This window comes from Equus caballus, chromosome 8 (assembly GCF_041296265.1).
Source record: "Equus caballus isolate H_3958 breed thoroughbred chromosome 8, TB-T2T, whole genome shotgun sequence".
Lineage (NCBI taxonomy): Eukaryota > Metazoa > Chordata > Mammalia > Perissodactyla > Equidae > Equus > Equus caballus.
Window position 1 is genome coordinate 22,953,247 of NC_091691.1, and position 19,187 is coordinate 22,972,433.

Consider the following 19,187-nt stretch of genomic DNA (forward strand, 5'->3'; position numbering starts at 1 on the left):
GTAGCATCAAAATCATTTGTATGATCATTTATTGTGGAAGCCCTGTACCCTGTGTGCTTTCTAAATGGTGCATTGATTGAGATGTCTGTCCTATTTCCTAGTCATATTCTGGGCTTTTCCATTGGGCTCTGTAAGAGGGACAGAGACACAAATTAAGTTGCAAACTGTATTTTTAGTAAGAACAGTACTTTGGGGTTTGCTTTTCCATGTCAACTGATTCTTTCCATACTTTGGTCAAAAGGGCACCAAGGTCTCAAGATCAGATCTCAGGAAAAAACAAAAGAAAATGATTTGGCTGGTTTAGTTTGATTCTAACTAGATGACCATGGTGTTTTTAATTTGTTTTTAGCACAGCAGGCGATGTGTGGACTGAAATGAAGGACTCTTAACATGACAGAACTGTCCTCCTTGGAGCTGCTCCTTGCTCAGGAGAGAACTTCTTCAGGCAGCTGGCTGTGTTTTTAGAGCTCTTTGCTGCTGCTTTCCCTCGATTGTATTTGCACTTTTGAAGCTGACATCCTTTAGATTTCTTGCCTACTCTTAGCTGTCCTTGATGGCCTCCATCTCAGTTTTCTTGCTAGGGCTTTGTCATTTCTTCCTTGAGTGGTAAATTTATTTTGAGTTATAGAATTCAGAAATTTTTTTTGTGGCGGCGACAGTAAAAAAGTAACTACTGCTCTAGGGTATATTATTTTGTTGTCAGAGAACGGAAGGTGATGGAAGGTGATGTGTTTTCTTCGTAGTTGCATGTAGCTATCAGGAAGAGAAGACTACCCCCGCCGCTGCCTTTCTTTTTAAATGCTGCGTTTTGAAGTTATGTAGACTTTGTAAAAGAGTATTGCTCTGCTTTTAAGTGGACAACAACCCTTTTGAGTCTTTCTAAGGAAGCTCTTAAGCAACGCAATCTTTATTTCCGTATGACTAAATGTTGTCAGATCCCAAAATTGTTTAGGACCACACGAAATCTAATTTATGTAATTTTTCTCTTACAGGGATTTAGGAATTTGAGGCTTTGTACCTCAAAGTTTTCTAATTTTACCATTTGGTTGTCATTTAAAAAGAGAAGAAATAACTAAACTATAAGTTAGCAGTGTGATTCCATTTCTGAGGCCGATAAGCACTGTCTGTGAGAAAGCCTGTCTTTTATTACTAGCTTTAAACAAGGCAATGTGCAAAGATGTTATTTAGGTAGCTTTATTTCAGGTTAACGTAAAGCAGATGATCATGAAGGGTTATGATCCCTGTTTTGATAGATTATTGTCAGTCAAATATACATTTGTTGATTCGGATGCAGAGCAGTATGTGTGACAGAAGGGGTCACCACTATTGTGACCACTATTACTTGAAAGTTGTCAAAATGAGTGCCAGTTCAACTAAGGTTAGACAGACTAAATTTGCGTTTCCCACCTTAAACTTCTTCCTACTGATATTTGTATTATTTTGAACCATCAGAAAATATAGTAGGCACCAAGCCCCAAATCCTGAAAAGCAGAATGATACCGCTTATGGATGTCCATCTCTGGAATCGCACACCTCTGATAACATCAAGACAAGACAGCCTAGGCTCTTGGCTAATCCGAAGTTTCCCAGAAGATGTATCTTTTCCCTCTTAGGCCACATAATTTTGCAAAGAAGTTTTTGTCTGTTCTAATACTGACATTTTTCCTCATTGCTGTGTCACAAGACAGCGTTGTAGAAATAAAAGATTTCAAGCCCTGAAATACCTCTAGCTTTTGAATTGCTTTTCGATAAGGTAAATTTTCTTTTATTTGGGATCATTGTCACCTAGTCCTCATTACCTGGACTGTTGAGAGGAATATTGGATTTTTTTAAAAAACAGCTTTATTGAGGTATGATTCACATACATTACAATTGATCAATTTAAGTTGTACACCTCAGTTTTTTGGGGTTTTTTTGGCATGTTCACAGAATTGTGCAGCTATCACTGCAGTCGGTTTTAGAACATCTTCATCACCCCGGAAGGAAGCCTCACACCCCTTAGCAGTCACTCCCCGCTTGCTTCCAACCTCCCCAGCCCTGGGCAACTACCAGTCTTCTTTCCGTCTCTATAGATGTGTCTATTGTGGACGTTGCATGTTAATGGAACCGTACAATATGTGGCCTTTTGTGACAGGCTTGTTTGACTTAGTATATAATGTGTTTAAGATTCATCCGTGCTGTAGAATGTATAAGTACTTATTTTCCATTTCATTGCTGAATAATATTCTATTGCATGGGTGTATTACATTTTATTTATCCACTTATCAGTTGATAGACATTTGGATTGTTTTCACTTTTTGATTATTGTGAATAATGGTGTGAACATTCATGTGCAAATATGTGGGTGTACATTTTCAGTTCTGTTGGGCATGTAACTGAGTGAAATTGCTGGGTCATATGGTAACTCTGTTTAATCTTTTGAGGGAACTCCTGGGCTGTTTTCCAACATGCTGTATCATTTTGCTCTCCCACCAGCAGTGTATGAGAGTTCAGTTTTTCCACATCCTTACCAGCACTTGTTATTGTCTATCTTTTTCTTCTGGTGTTTTTTTTTGAGGAAGATTAGCCCTGAGCTAACATCTGCTGCCAATCCTCTTTTTTTTGCTGAGGAAGACTGGCCCTGAGCTAACATCTGTGCCCATCTTCTTCTGCTTTGTATGTGGGACGCCTGCCACAGCATGGCTTGACAAGCAGTGCATAGGTCTGCGCCCGGAATCCAAGCTGGTGAACCCCAGGCTACTGAAGGGGAACGTGGGAATTTAACCACTGTGCCACCAGGCCGGCCCCTCTTCTTTTTTTAAATCTTTTTGACTAGCCATCCTAGTGGGTGGATGTGAAGTAATATCTTATTGTGGCTTTGATTGCATTTCCCTAGTGATTAATGATGTGCATCTTTTCATATGCTTAATGGAGATTTGTGTATCTTCCTTGGAGAAATGTCTATTCACATCCTTTGCCCATATTTTAAATTGAGTTATTTGTGTTTTTGCTACTGAGTTATAAGAGTTCTTTATATATTCTGGATACCAGTCTTTCCCTTATCAGACATATGATTTGCAAATATTTTCTCCCATTTTTTAGGTTGTCTTTTTACTTTGTTGATAGTGTCCTTTGAAATACAAAAGTTTTTAATTTGGATGAAGTCTCATTTACGTATGTTTTCTTTTTTGTTGTTTGTGCGATTCATGTCTTATCTAAAGTCGCCTAATCCAAGATCATGAAGATTTATTTCTCTGCTTCCTTTTAAGATTTTAAGAGTTTTGGCTCTTACATTTAGATATACGATCCATTTTGAGTCAATTTTTGTATGGAGTGTGAGGTAGGGTTCCCACTTGATTATTTCACATGTGGATACCTGGTTGTCCAAGCACAGTCTGTTGAAAAGACTATTCTTTTCCCATTGAATTGCCTTGACACCTTTGTTAAAATCAATTGACCATAAATGTAAAGATTTATTTCTGGACTCTCTTCTGTTACTTAGGTCTATATGTCTGACCTTATGCTAGTATAAACTTTCTTGATTACTGTACCTTTGTAGTAAGTTTTGGAATTCGAGAAGTATTAGTCCTCAAAGTGTGTTCTTTTTTACGATTGTTTGGCTCTCCTGGGTCACTTGCATTTCCGTGTGAATTTTAGGATCATTTGTCAGTTTCTGCAGAATGACAGCTGGGATTTTTTTTTTTTTTTTTTTTTTTTAGATTTTTTTTTTTTTTTTTCCCTTCTTTTCCCCAAAGCCCCCCGGTACATAGTTGTATATTCTTCGTTGTGGATCCTTCTAGTTGTGGCATGTGAGACGCTGCCTCAGCGTGGTCTGATGAGCAGTGCCATGTCCGCACCCAGGATTCGAACCAACGAAACACTGGGCCGCCTGCAGCGGAGCGCGCGAACTTAACCACTCGGCCACGGGGCCAGCCCCGACAGCTGGGATTTTGATAGGAATTGCGTTGAATCTCTAGATCGATTTGGGCGTACTACCATCTTAACAGTGTTAAATCTTCCAGTCCAAGAACATGGGATGTCTTTCCATTTCTTTAGGTCATTTGTAATTTCTTTCAAAATTCTGTTGTAATTTTCAGGGTATAAGTTTATTCTTCTTTTGGTAGTGTTATCCCTATGTATTTTGTTCTTTTGGATGCTATTGTAAATAGAATTTTTTCTTAATTTCATTTTCAGATTGGAGCAATCTGTTTTATAGTCTTCATGTCCAACAAGTCTCAACCTTCCTTTTGACCCCTATTAGAATAGGCATTAAACTTCGAGCCCCTCCAATTGAGAGCACACTTGGAGCCAGTCTGCTCTGCACCTGTTGCTGATTTATTAATTTTCCACAGATACTCAGTGCCATTTATGCATGTCTGCTTTGTAGAATTTTTTCTCTGTAAAAGCCGAAACAACTTTGTAATTATTATTTTGGAAGGTGAGATTTTTATTGTGTTTTTTGGTATTTTCAAAGTAACAATATTTTATGGAACAGCTTCTGTAGATAAAAGCAAAGAACTTTTCTTTCTTTGAAGCAAATGATAAAGTAGCATGGTCATTCACTCTACTGCAAGACTGGCCACACGAAACACTTGCTATAGATTGAGTTTTAGAGGCCAAGCTTAGCTGAATATATTCTTTTAGCTCATGATAGTGAACTTTCAAAAAAGAGTCACATTCTTTTCATCCATTCTTTCTTCAGCTGCTTCTGGTGAAATAATACAGATGCAAAGATTCTTTTGGCTTAAGTTTGGAAAGAAAGTTGTTGTTTTCTTCCTTGTACCTTGTTCTGTAGACTTTTCCTTGGTAATGTCACATCCACATTCTTTTCTTCCTCTCTGTTCCCATCGATAGTTTGTATCCAAATGTTACTTCAATCTCACAATTAACTTTTCCTCCGGATTCTGTGTCTTCTAGTCAGTCTTGGATGTTAGCACAAGGAAATTCTTAAGTATTGCTTTTATGATATCATCTCATCCCTTGTTCGGAAATCTACAGTGGCCACTGTTGCTTGCAGAATAAAGCTGGGACACGTACCCTGGCATTCAGGGCCCTTCTCAGTGGAACTTCTCTTTTTTCAACCTCATTATTCTCAATGTTAATGGACTTCTTGACCCAGGGTGTCACTTTCTGCATGCTATTAGACATATCCTATTTCCATCTTGGAACTTGTTTATCTTACTGCCAGGTTTACTCTCCACGTTAAATACCTCCCTTCCTCACTAGAATTTTAGATACTTTTATTTTTATTTTTTATTGAGGTTATGATAGTTTACAACATTGTGAAATTTCAGTTGTACATTATTATTTGTCAGTCACCCATATACATGTACCCCTTCACCCTTTGTGCCCAAGCCCCAACCCTCTTCCCCTTAGTAACCACTAAAGAGTTCTCTTTAACAAGGCTCAAATCTCCTTTCCTCTTTAGCTTCTTCCCTGACTTTCCCCTCTCAGTGTGGTCTGTTTTTATTGCCTATGCCAATGGCTGCTAAACTTTACTGCATTTTATTTTTAGCATAGAATAGTTATCCTGCCTACCCCCAATGAAGACTCATGCTGAATCCTAGTTACAACAAGGCAGTGGGAGGGAAGGGGAGTGGAGGGGGTCCTAGAACCTTACTTATGCAGCTTTCCCTCTGTCTGCTGAGGTACCCTGAAGAAATCACAGGGTTCTGTGGAGCACAGTTAGAGAACCAGTTGTCCACCTCATGCACTCAACACTCGGCTTTACAAAGCAGTGTGTAATGTCTTTTTGTCAATGTATTTTGTCCCAATGCATTGCAATTATCTGGAATTTAGAAATCATGTTTATAGCGCTAGGATGTGTCTGCCCCATGGTGTCTAGCATAATGCCTTACAGATAGTAGGTACTCATATATTCATCCTTTCAATTGATATTTTTAAAATTTAATATGTTTTTACACTCATTACAAATTTAATATATTTTTACACTCACTACACCCAAACCACGGAAAAACTAGTTATTTCTTACATAGATATATTGCCGTAGGCGATTTAAATTGTAATTACCATTCATTCCCAGGAAACTCAAGAAAGCGCTTATTCCTAGCTGAATCTAAAAATGGCTTTCTAACAACGTGACATATCCAGAGGATATTTTTCTGACAGAAGGTTGCTGCTAGTAGGCGTTTTAATACTCTTTTGAAATATAAAAAAGAAAATCTCAAGTGTTAACTTTGAAGATAAGGCCCAAATGATTGTAATACAGGTGAAAAAAGTCAGAAGCACAGGTAAGGGAGTGAAGAATCAGAGCATGCATACAGGCTATTTGAAAGTCTTCTAAGATAATTCATTTGACTTAGCTGTTGTGTGTGTTAGAAATGTACACATATATGAATTTATATCTGTGTACATATTTGTGAAGAATAGTATGAAATTAACTTCAGTTTGAAATCATAGGATTAAAAGAGCATATCTTAGAGATTCATTTATTTATTTTTGTGCTAACCAGGGTAAAAACAACCCCCTTTCTACTTAGGAGTCACAAAACTCATTTTCCTTATTCTAGTGCCCTAGAGGCAAAGATATGATTAGTTAGTTCTTCTCTGTTTGGAAGAATGACTTTTTTTTTTCTATTAAGGTAAGAAATTATTGTTAAAAGTATTTAAAATTTTGTATAAAATGTGGAAATGCGCGTAGTTGGCCTTTTGTTCTTAATTTTGTTGTGTTGGCCTGTCCTGGAGAATGTTGTTAGGTGACGTATGACTTTGCTCACCAGTGTGTTCTCCTTTGTGGTAGCATCTCCATCTAGTGGGAAGTCATGGTTTTGCCACCACTGGCTCCTATTTTATTTACACAAAGACTTTTAAATACTGGTGTTTGGCCAAGAGTTTCAGCTGCTGAGACAAGAAGAGATGACAAGTAGGGAAGGCTCTCTGCCTGTTTAGGGTGTGCGTGTGCTGCAAATATAGAACCTGTTTCCTGCCCCGACCCTACCATGTGTGAGGTCAGAATGAGCTATGTTTTGTTTTTAATAGTTTACACTAGCTGTTACTCATTCATTTTCTCCTAAAAAGTTTCCAGTTGAAGGAAAAACTTTGGGACTGATTTTATGGATCTAACCTCAAAGACTTGAATTGTAACTGTCGTCTCCATGGTGTATCAAATAAACCACTCCCAACATTTTAAATATTAAGTAGCTCTGCTTGATAGGCCCAGAATTACAATTAGAAAGTAGTTGTGGTCCTTCAAAGTGGATGGTATCTGCTCCTGCATTTTTTTAATAGGCAGGTGCTGCTATTCTTTCGTGTATTTTGTTGTGTAACTGTAACTTCTTGGTATTTAAAACAGAGAGGTATATACCTTCGGATGCATTGAAGTTGCCCATAGTTTTGTGGCTAGGACCCTGTATCTTCAAATGTTAGTTTGCAAATGGTAGATTTTGCAAAATGTATTTTCAATTTGATCATTTGGAACAGAGCACTATTCCTGTGGAAACTTAGCCTCCTAAGCTCTGTTACTTAATACCTTTAATTTCCATCTCATTTTAGCAGTTTACTTTCATGACTTTATCATCACTTGTAACTAATTCTCTTTTAGAATGTCCTCCAAGATCTCTGACCATGGCCCACTTAACCTTTACTCTTCTACTCTCTTTCTTCTTGCCCCTCATGGGGCTCTCTGACCCTTCCCCGGCCTTCCATTTTTTAAAATGGAAAAATGAAGTCATTTGTTTGATCCTCCTCTGGCCTTCCATTTTTAAACTCCTTTCTGTTTACTCCTGTAGCCAGCCTGCTGGGTGTGGCTGGGGAAAATCCCACCGTGGTTGCTGGTTAGGAATGTAGGGTTTCTAGCTCTTGCTAGAGCTTCAGGAGAGCTCAGCAGACCTTTTTTTACCTGTCTCTGCAAGCTTAATGACTACCCCCTCCAGTCTCCTTACTCTGTCTACCTCATTTCTTTTATCCATGGCAGAATGCTCTTTCTTCCTGCTTTTTAGAACAAATAGGCAGAGTATTTAATCTGGATCCGTGGAGTCCCAAATGGTTCATGGAAAAGATTCAGGGCATTGATGAACTTGGATAGGAAAAAATATTACGTCTTTATTTTCATTAATCTTTGCTTGAAATTAACATTTCTTTCCATTATTAATGTAGGCAACAAACCACTAGTATTAGCAGTATCTGTGACTTCAGCACCTGTAGAACTCAGTTAATTTCATATTGTTTGTGTAGATGAGGATATCTTGAAATATTACTTGTGCTCATCACCTCTTTTTTTTCTTTTTTTTTTTTTTTGAGGAAGATTAGCCCTGAGCTAACTGCTGCCAGTCCTCCTCTTTTTTCCGAGGAAGCCTGGCCCTGAGCTAACATCCGTGCCCATCTTCCTCCACTTTATATGTGGTACTTCTACCACAGCATGGCTTGCCAAGTGATGCCATGTCTGCACCGGGGATCCGAACCGGTGAACCCCCGGCCGCCAAAGGGAACGTGGGAACTTAACTGCTGCGCCACTGGGCCGGCCCCTCATCACCTCTTTAAAATCACAGTACTTATTCAATTTGCTATTACATGTTATTGTTTAGTGCGTTGATAAAGAAGCATATTTATTACTATGGCACAGATTTGCTTTTTAGTTTTGATAACTGCATTTCAGTATAATTGGTCTCCTTTGATTTCCTGTGTATGTTATACATTTAAATCCATAGGCTTCTCTAAAATTCCAAAGAGGTCCATGGATCAAAGAAAAAGATTAAGAATCCCTGATCTAGAAGCTCCCTGTGCTCCGTCTCCCTGCAGTCCTCTCTTTTTTTCTCCCTCCTGCCTGAAGCCAATGCCCTCACTTGTCCCCTTGGTTTTCTTGTTCCTGGCCACATCCCCTGGGCCCTTACTGTGTTATTATCCTCATCTTGTTTCTTTATGCTATTCTTTAATGTTATATATCTAATAAAATACATAGTTTAGTATATTCTCATAGTGTAAAATAAAAAGGTAATCTCTGGCCCCAAATTCCGCTTCCCTGGATAAGCCTATGGGCTTGTGTACAAGTAGGAAAAATTTTATTTTTAATGCTGCTCTAGTCTGTCCTGGGTCCCTTTGCTTCCCCCTTCTTAATTGTTGCTTGTTTTTTTGAAGGCTTAGATCAGCTGTTACTTGTAAAGCCACAGCCTTTTGTTCCACAGACTTTGTGCTTAATTATATTTTAGCAGTTTTCACGTTAGATTCTAAAAGATTTGCTTCATGTCTATAATACTCTCCCACACCTGGGAACTCCTGTAGGAAAAGGCAGGGATTGTGTCTTAGTCAAATAGGAATCCCCCGCTCATCCACACTCAGTGACTAGCACACTGTAGGTACTCAGTAGATGCTAAAAAAGGAATAAATGGTCTTTTAGTCACCAGGTGGGTACCCACCGTGACTTATACTCCATTGTGTATAGACTGGTCCACATATAACTCATAGTATATGGTGAGAAAATATTTTTTAAAGTAGTTGAAAAGATGTCAGAATATTAATAATTGATCAAAACAGAACAATATAGAAATGTTTTCTTAATCTAGAGTTTCAGTAAGAAAAAGCATATTTAATTGAGAGAGAAAATGAGTAGCTGAGGATTCTTGTTAAGGCTTTTCTGGAAAAACAAGGGTTTCTGATGTTAAATCTGATAATTTTTAAATTTCATCTAACTATGTCATTTTGTAGTTTTAATAAATTTAAATTTATAAATTCATAGTATATCACTAGCATTTTGCTTATTTCACTACTATTCATTAAAATTCTCAGACAACTCCAAGTGGTTTTTTCAGAGTCATTATTGACTGAGAGGTGGAAGAGGAAAAATTGGGGAGCAGAGTACATACCCTATTTCCGGAGCCTGGGGCTGGGGGAGAAAGTGGTGCGTTGGTTCAGACCTTTCTTTCCGGTCACCACCAGGTGGCACCACTGGCCCAGAATGACTCACTTTCTGCCCAGAATCAAAAGAAGGGGAAGGTGTTAAGACCGCACCTGCTATAGGGTAGCATAGGGGGATGGGTGGGGGCAGGGCGGGGCGGTGGTGGATGTCAGCAGATACATTGTACCATTTTTCCCTCTAGTCTAGAGATTTTTGTAAATTGGATGTTTATAAGTCAGGGTATGAAGCACTTGAAGACTTTAAATCTTTATTTCTCATTTGATAAGTTTTGTTTTTCTTTTTTCTTTCTATACCTGTAGTTCCTTCAAAAACAGGTAACGGTTTTTTAACAGTCGCTTTGTATTCTTGCATCTTGCTTTTCTGATACTTTTGTTTCTTACCATAGAGGATAATGGAAAATTAATATATTCTGACTTAACGGCATTGGGAAAATCTACATACAGATTCCCGCTATTGCAATTAGAGTATAGCAGTTTATTTTCTTTGCAGAAATCCTGGCTACAACATTGTACTATTTAATACTAAAAATGTTTTTTCCAAAATCCAAACATGGCTGTTAATAAAATAGCATTTTCAGAATTGATGGTAGTGGATATTGGTGACAGTGTAGAATGAAATATCCAGGTCTTGCTTCCTTCTAGCTAACGATACAATGTTGACCTGAAATACAGAATTTATGACCAGAGTTTTCTCCCAGCATCCTGACACTGTAGCCTCATTTTGTGCTGACACTTCACTTCTGCACATCTTATGTACATCTTTCCCTAAACTCTTTGCTCATCTTTAAAAAGAGACTTTCTTTGGGGGAAATTTTAAAATCAAGGAATATCATTCCTTATTAATAGAAACATAACTTTTGTGTTTTCTCTTTCCCCTATTTCTACCTTGAAAGAAAACCATAATTTTAAGTAACAACATGTAAATAGTTAATTCCTTTATTAGGTTTATATTGTAAACAGAAAATTTAAGATAAAAATGTTGTATTAAAAAGTATACAACCTAAATTGTGAGCAAAAGAGTAAAATTTGGTTCAGTGAAGTTTTAGATGCTTGCTTTTCTACATTCACTCCTATTCAGAGATCCTTTTTGATTTTCTTTAGAATAATACTGATAAAAGTATGTTTACACTGTTTTTCTTTTATATTTCAATCTTTCAATTTTAGGACAGGTTGGCTCAGTCCCTAATCTTTGCTAAATACTTTGGCGTACACATACATAGACCCTTCAATGAGAAAAAGTCCATTTATGTGGTTCTGTAAAAAAAATCTTGCTGCTTTGACTTTTAATTTCTTGAGTAAAAAGAGTGTTCTCCCTAATGCTGAGTTTCCACTGAAGGAAATACATTATTCGCTTAAATACATACTTTTCAAAAACTAGTGTCATTAAAACATCAACAGGATCTTAAATATAAATTAATAATCCTGTTGTGTCTTGCAGAAGATAACGTAACTGATTTGAAATTTTCCTGTAGTCTCATTTTCTGTTCTAATTTTGTGAGAATTAAAGTAGAGAATTTCAGCATCCTAACGTAAGCTACTATTTGATGTTTTCGTAGGGTATTTCAAATTCTTGAAAGTGAACATGACAGAATTAAGTTTTACCAAGAATTTGTGTAACTTTCAGATGATATAGAGTAGAGCTTGACTCAGGCGAGCGTCATAGAAAGCCAAGTTTTTAGGGCCGTCAGCTTCTAGCTGAAGATTGCATTGTGAAAATGTCGTCAGTCTCTTAGAACCTCTTAGAGAACTTTTCCAAAATGCAGTCATCTTGCAGTGAATGCTCCATCCCATCCCTAGCTGAGGCCTGCTGTCCTGGAGATCCCCCTCGGTACGCTCTTGGCTCTTATAATTGCTAACACTGGGAGCTGTGCAGCTGGTAGAGCTGGCAGCTAGGCCCATGGGTGTAATTATGCTTTTAATCCTTGGTGTACGTGCATACACACCCACACCCACTCATCTACCCCTAGTCTCGGGTGAGAGGAGGTAAGAGCTAGCTAGGGTTGTGGTGCCATGCCTAAATTTGCTGGCTCAAATTTCTTGTTTTGGCATCACCTTGCTCACTAGGGAGCCGATGACAGTTATAGAAGCAGTGCCTAATCAAAAATCCTTCTGGAATTGTCTCTTTTGAAGGAGGCACAGCTATTAGTTCTTCCCGTCCTCTTCCTTCCAGGTGGCAGCTTGCAGTAAGCACAAGGGCTGAATGACTAGGAGTCAGTACTGTCTAGCAGAGCCAGATCAGCAGAAGTATCACTCCCTAGCCCTATGCTAGCTAGGTGACACCTTATGGGTCCCACCATTTAAATGCAAGCCTGTGTCTCCAAAGCATTTCGTAAACACTATCATTGCCCAAGCGAACCTTTATTTAGCTGGGCCCTGACTCCTAACTAGAGAAAAATTCCGTTTGCTGGATAGCAGCTATGATGGTTCTTGTTAGCTGAACATACTGATGCCACATTTCTCTTACTAGCTACTGCTCCTCAGTAACATGAGCAGAGAGGACACAATAAGAGAGGAAGTATTGATAGGAAGTCCAGGTAGGCCTGCCACCTGAACCTTCTGGGGAGAGGTAACCCTGCAGGGCCTGAACTTTGTAACAGAGTGGCTTGAGGGAAAAATGGGTTCTTTGGAGGGATGGGTCACTTAGAGTGCTTCAGTTACTAATGGCAAGAGTATCATAGAATACCGACCCGTGCATATAGACATGGATTCGGAAAGTTAAAAAATCTGCATATGTTTGGCTGCAGGAGCTCTGAGGGTATATCTAATTAGTAGGTCTGTTAAACAAAAGAGATCTTGTGCTAGGTGGATTGATAGAAATTTTCTGGATCACTTCTATAACACAAAGTAATTATTTTTCATGTAATTTAATGATGTATGAATAAAACGTATTTCATGTGGCTTAAAATTATATGGGAAAAACATACTTTCACTAATAATCATCTATGATGCCATTTACTGAGTTAAGTTTTTTGAAGATTATAGTTTTAGAAGAAGCTTCACACATCAGAAAGCATACTGTTAATGAATGTTATCCTTTGTTTATCAGAAATTCACTTTCCATCATTATTAGCACACGTTGATAATTTATGTGTGTTCGTGTAGCCCATTTTCCAGTTGTATGGTCTTTCAACCAAAACCGTTCTTTGCAGATGCTTTTACTGACTCTGCTATCAGTGCTAAAGTGAATGGTGAACACAAGGAGAAGGACCTGGAGCCCTGGGATGCCGGGGAACTCACCACCAGTGAGGAACTGGAGGCTTTGGAAAATGATGTCGTAAGTGAAATCTTTTTGATTAATGTTAGGCTTTGGTCTTCTGATGTGGTATGACATCCTATCACATGGTTTTAATTTTAAGTATGTTGTTGTTGTGGTGAATATTTTAAAGCAGCAGTTTTATTCTGTAAATAGAGACTTCCCCCCAGGCAATAAATACGGAAAAATGCTTCTTTGGGATGCTTATGAATTATTTCTGTGTTTTTACAGTAAGTCATAATAAGCAACTTACAAATTTAAATTGGAATCCCTGGGAAACTGGAAACCCACAAAACTGCCGTTATGTTTTGCTTTGAATGCTCTACAGAATAAGGCAGCCCAAGGAAAGTAGTGTCTTAATTGTTGACTTTACCTAGAGGTGAGGTCAGAGTACGACTTTTAGGCTTCTTGTCTGAGGGAGAGGTACTCATTAAGATATATAGTTAGGTTACGTTAGAATTAAAACAGTAAGTAAATTTCTTGGTCTTAATTAGGATCATTCTCCACAAAAATCTGGTAAAAAGCCTCTTGGCATATATTATTTTTACTTTTCTCATAATGCATCATCCGTAAATCAAATGCTTAATAAAGACTCTGTCTTGGGGCTGGCCCCGTTGCCAAATGGTTAAGTTTGTGCACTCCACTTCGGCGGCACAGGGTTTTGCCAGTTCTGATCCTGGGCGCGCACATGGCATCACTCATCAGGCCATGCTGACACAGCATCCCATGTGTCACCACTAGAAAGATCCACAACTAAAATATACAACTATATACTGGAGGGATTTGGGGAGAAAAAGCAGAAAAAAAAAGACTCTGGGATTCTGTAAATCATGTCTCTAAAGTGTAGAGATATAAAGCAAAGTCTCTTGCCAAAATGAGTGTTTAGGTAACAAAATTTGGATTGAATGAAGCATCTTCCGTTGAATATTACAGAGAAGTCTTTATAACAAATCTGTGTTTAATGTTTAAGTCATTGTCCAGTTATAAAACTGGAAATACATAGGCCACACATCATTATTAATTTTCAGACTTTAAAGAATCATGTATAACCTAAGGCAAAGGTCCTCAGGTCTGTGCAGTGTGTCTCCTGTGTGGAGGATGTGGAGGAGTAGGCACACCTACTGAAAGTGAGGTGGGTAAATTGATGGATGCCTTCTAGAGAGCATTCTGGCAATGTTTGTCACAATTTAAAACACACGTATGCTTTGGTCCGGCAGTTCTACCTCTGCAAATTTATTTTTGCTCTAATCTAGCCATTAGACATGCAGTTATCTATAAGAGTGTTTTTCACAGCATTGTTTCTTTTTTGTTTTTGAGGAAAATTAGGCCTGAGCTAACATCTGCTGCCAGTACTCCTTTTTTTTTTTCTTTGCTGAGGAAGACTGGCTCTGAGCTAACATCCATGCCTGTCTTCCTCTACTTTGTATGTGAGATGCCTGCCACAGCGTGGCCTGATAAGCGACGTGTAGGTCCACACCTGGGATCCAAACTGGCGAACCCTGGGCCGCTGAAGTGGAACATGCAAACTTCACTGCTGAGCCATCAGGCCAGCCCCACAAAGCATTGTTCCTAATAGTGAAAAATTGGAAACATCCTAACTGTTCATCAGTAGGATGTGGGTTAAGTAGATTTATTGTACCTCCATTCAGTTGAAATACTACGTGTCCACTAAGAAAAAATGGTATTCTGATATGGAAAGATATTCAAGATTTATTAAAAGAAAAAGCAAGTTGCAAAACAAGAAGATCCTGTTTGAATTATAAAAGAAGAGAGCTGATCATACTGATCATATTCCTAAATATGCATAGAGAATGTCTGGAATTGTGCTCAAGAAGTTATTAATAGTGGTTATCTATGCACACTGGGATTGGAAAACTTGCTTTTTACTGGATGTCTTTTTGCACAGTTTAGATTTTTTTACGTGGAGCATATACTACTTAAGTAATTTTAAAGCCTCCATAGGCAACTGATTTCCTGCCCATGTGTGTTAGGCCTAAGGACTTGCTTTAGTGGTGGAATTACATTATATTCTTATTTGGAGTAGCACAGAAGGGCCCAGGGTTGATGGGTGACCTCAGAGGCAAGCTTTGTGTTGAAATTGCCGTCAACACTGCTTGGAGGACGCTGTTTCCTCTCTTCTGAGATGGATAATGATTACGCGCTGTGTTTTGCCCCCTTCTACGAGTCAGGCTTTAAAAGAGGAGTTGAAACACTAGAGAGAGAAGTGATTACCCAGATACTAATATTTATCAGCGAAGATTCTTCCAGCCTCTGCTATTCGTTGATTCTTACAGATTAAAGAATGCAGTCTAGCTTTAGAGAGTGGTGGTTTTCTCACAGAATCGTAGTTACCTACACTGAGGTTACAGGTTAGGGCACCAAGGCGAAGAAGGCCGTTGCTGAGGACCTACAACTTCTAACGGCAAAACCTGTTCTAAAACCCAGCTCTTGTGACTTTGTCGTGATTGCCTGTTCACTGTCTCCTGCTGCTTCCCTTTGAGCTTGCCCAGGAGAAAGGGGAGGATGGCAGGGATCTGGTACCATGCTCCTACCTTGAAATAGTGATACAGCAGGGAAAGCTTCAGCTTCTTCCCTCTTTCCCCCAAAACACTAGAAATATTTTTGGCTGTCAGAAAGTACTCCTTGTCTTGCACAGACCTGATGATCAGTCAACTCAAGAAGATTTTAGGTAAATACTCTATAGAAAAATGGCTATTAGGGAGTAGGGAAAGGTGAGAACCCTGACCTGAATGCTCGTATTTTATGAAGTAACTAAAATGCCCTAAACTTTTGCTTAATAACCTCTGAAGTAATAGTTTTGTATAGTTATTTACCAACTTGTAGGGGCTGATATGTAGAAAAAAAGCTTTTCCTTAAAACATTTTTAAAGAAAGTTTTTTCCTTTTTTTTTTTTAATTTGCTAGATTTTGCTAGTATATTATGGTAGATATTGTTAATGTAGATACTGATTATAACTGAATTAAAGAAGACAAATACTTTGTCATTTTGAAAAATGAGCTTCATTTTCTTCTAGTCTAATGGATGGGATCCCAATGATATGTTTCGGTATAATGAAGAAAATTATGGTGTAGTGTCTACATATGATAGCAGTTTATCATCATATACGTAAGTTTAAAACTTTGCTTTCATTTTAGTGCATTTGTCTTTGATTTTCATCAACTAAAATTATGATGTTGGATAAATGTTTCTGTTGGGTTTTAAGTTAAACAATCATTTGACAGAATTATCCTGTTACTGCCTAGGCTGATAAATTCCTATTAAAACAGACAGTAAATGTAGTTTACTTATATCCTAATGTGTTATGCTCAAATTTTGTTTTTGTTTTGCTTTTAAGCTGTAAAAACTCTAAATTTGCAAGTGTGGAGGTTATGGGGGAATAGTCAATTTAGCCAGTTTTGGAAATGTTATATTCCTCTAGGGAAAAGGTAACAGGAAAAAATTCAAATTTTGATTTATAAATAAATAGATCACTGTAACTCTCTTACTGTTTTACTAGCTTTTCAAACTCTAAACTCCCAGTTGATTGTGACAGATATATAAACTCTCACTTTAAAATACTCACTGTGCTCTTTCTTTTCCTCATGTTTCAGGGTGCCCTTAGAAAGAGATAACTCAGAAGAATTTTTAAAACGAGAAGCAAGGGCAAACCAGTTAGCAGAAGAAATTGAATCAAGTGCCCAGTACAAAGCCCGAGTGGCCCTGGAAAATGATGATAGGAGTGAAGAAGAAAAATACACTGCAGTTCAGAGAAATTCCAGTGAACGTGAGGGCCACAGCATAAACACTAGGTATTTAAAGGAAATCATGATGCAGTATTTTGGATACACAACTCAAGGTCTGTGTGAGAAGGTGTATTATTATTATTATATTTCATCTTCCTTTAACATAGTTTAGGTAGAGAATGCAAATGGAACTGGTTTAAGATTCTGTTAGAGAAAAGATTATAGTAATCTTGGAAAATATTTTTTAATTGTCAGCTTTGTGGAGCCAAGTGTTGGATATACAGTGATGAGAAAGCCAAGGTCTGGAAGAGCTCATAAAAAAAATAACGATGCAGTAGGGGGATGCATACAACATAGTAACAGTTCAATATGATTTGCTAGATTAGAGGTGTCTTCAAAGTACTAGGAACATCCAGAGTGAGGAGGAACTAGCATAACTTGTGGGATCAGAGAAAGCCTCACAGAGGAGGTGATGTTTTGTTATAAGATAGATCTGTCTGCCACTCAAAGAGAAGTAAGAGAGAGAAACTTCTTGCGTGGTGAAAAGACATGTGAAAGATCTGGCCAGCTCAAGAAAAGGCTAGTTGTTTCATATGTCTGGAATATAGGGTGTGTGTTGAGGGTACAGTGGTGGCAGCTGGTGACAGGAATAGAGGTAGTGAAGGACTGCAGGTCCTGTTAAAGGGCACCTTGTAGGCAGGGGATGGTATGAACGAGCTCTGGGACATTGAGAGCTGGCTAAATGTGGAGACCAGCTAGTGTATTGAAATAGTTCAAGTATGAGAACTTGGCAACCAGCTAGACCAGAGCTGGTGATAGAAAGGTTAGAAAAACCAGGGGTGACCCTGAGGTTTATTTGGTAACTAAGCAGATTTATAGTTGTACTGGTAATGGAGAGAGAAAACATGGAGCATGTTTGAGGGGAGATACACTGAGTCCATTTGTACAGTTTATTGTATTTGAGGGGCTCACCGGTCTTTCATTCATTTATTCGTAAACATATTGAGAAACACCTACTACATACCTGGTAGGGTAAGATAGACTTCTTGTCTTCAAGGCACTCACAGCTTAGAGTCTGGTGATTTGAACGAAAGTGTTTAGTGGGAGATATTGAGACTGTGGGACTGGCAGTGGGGATTTGGGATTCATCAGCATTGCTGATATTGAAGCCATTGAAAACCAGCGAACAGCCGGAGAGAGAAGAAGAGATCTCGGAGAAAACAAAGTAGAGAAAGCCAAGAAAGAAGAAAGTTTCAAGAAGACAGACCGTGATTGGATAGAATCAGCCATCAAGAGGCCAAGTAGGATGAGAATGAACACACAGCTGTTAAACTTTGTGCTTAGGAGGAGAATCTGAGAGGAAGGAAAGGCCAGAGGCTAGAGCTCAGGGTAAGATGAAAGAATAGGGGTGTCTGGGAGTGAGGCAGTTTGTTTAGTGTGGAACCTTTTTACAGCAAGCATTCCCTTCTGCCAAAATTACTTTTAGATATGTTTCATTGGCCTGGTACCTTTTAGGATAAAATGATTTAGAGGATCTCTCATTTTCAGGGAAAATAAATATATTCCTCCTGGACAAAGAAATAGAGAAGTCATATCCTGGGGAAGTGGGAGACAGAATTCACCGCGTATGGGCCAGCCTGGATCGGGCTCCATGCCATCAAGATCCACCTCTCACACTTCAGATTTCAACCCGAATTCTGGTTCAGACCAAAGAGTAGTTAACGGAGGCAAGTATTTTGACCAAATTTGTCAGTGTCCTCAATCAAATATATAGTTTTCTAAATATTTACAAATTTACGTAGTTGGTAAGAAAATGCACACCTTTAACGATTTCTGTGGAGTAGTTTTCATTTCAAAATTATTTAAAGTTTGCCTTTGTGGATATCAAATTAGTAAAATTAGTGAAAGTGAATATAAGTTATTGGCATATGCAGTATTTAGCATGATGAAATACATGAGTATTAAGATAAAGTGCTAAATTTAACCAAAGACATTCATTTGGCCAAAGGACACTCCACACATAAAGAAATTGGAAACTTTGGGTACGTTCTCAATTTTAAAAACACTGGATGATAAAATGATTTAGGCATAGTTTATATGGAAAATCCTAATCTGTTTGAAACAGTTAGTAGTTAGTATACATTTCATTTTCATTAGCTGTTTGTTTTTATGTGTTTATATTCTGCTTATTTCAAGAAAGGATTTGAGGTAACTTTCAGTGTAAGACATGACCAAGAGTCACGTGAAGAAGGTGAAGAAAGAAGTGTGCTTAAAAAAACAATAAAACAGGTCTTAGTGTAAGGGTGGATATTGTAGTTTAGCTAAAGTAAAGTAAAAAGAAAC

The 19,187-nt window shown here is 38.2% G+C and overlaps 1 protein-coding gene across 38 annotated transcripts in view; it reads left to right on the forward strand.

The window, feature by feature from the left end:
• The window catches only part of ATXN2 (ataxin 2), a 118,824-nt gene that overhangs the window by 50,959 nt on the left and 48,678 nt on the right, over positions 1 to 19,187 (forward strand). For all 38 annotated transcript variants that reach the window (XM_070220172.1, XM_070220161.1, XM_070220168.1 and 35 more), the window contains exons 6-9: positions 12,998 to 13,122; positions 16,136 to 16,227; positions 16,713 to 16,910; positions 18,393 to 18,571. In XM_070220172.1, coding sequence (XP_070076273.1) covers positions 12,998 to 13,122; positions 16,136 to 16,227; positions 16,713 to 16,910; positions 18,393 to 18,571 — 594 coding nt within the window. The remainder of the gene's footprint in view (positions 1 to 12,997; positions 13,123 to 16,135; positions 16,228 to 16,712; positions 16,911 to 18,392; positions 18,572 to 19,187) is intronic.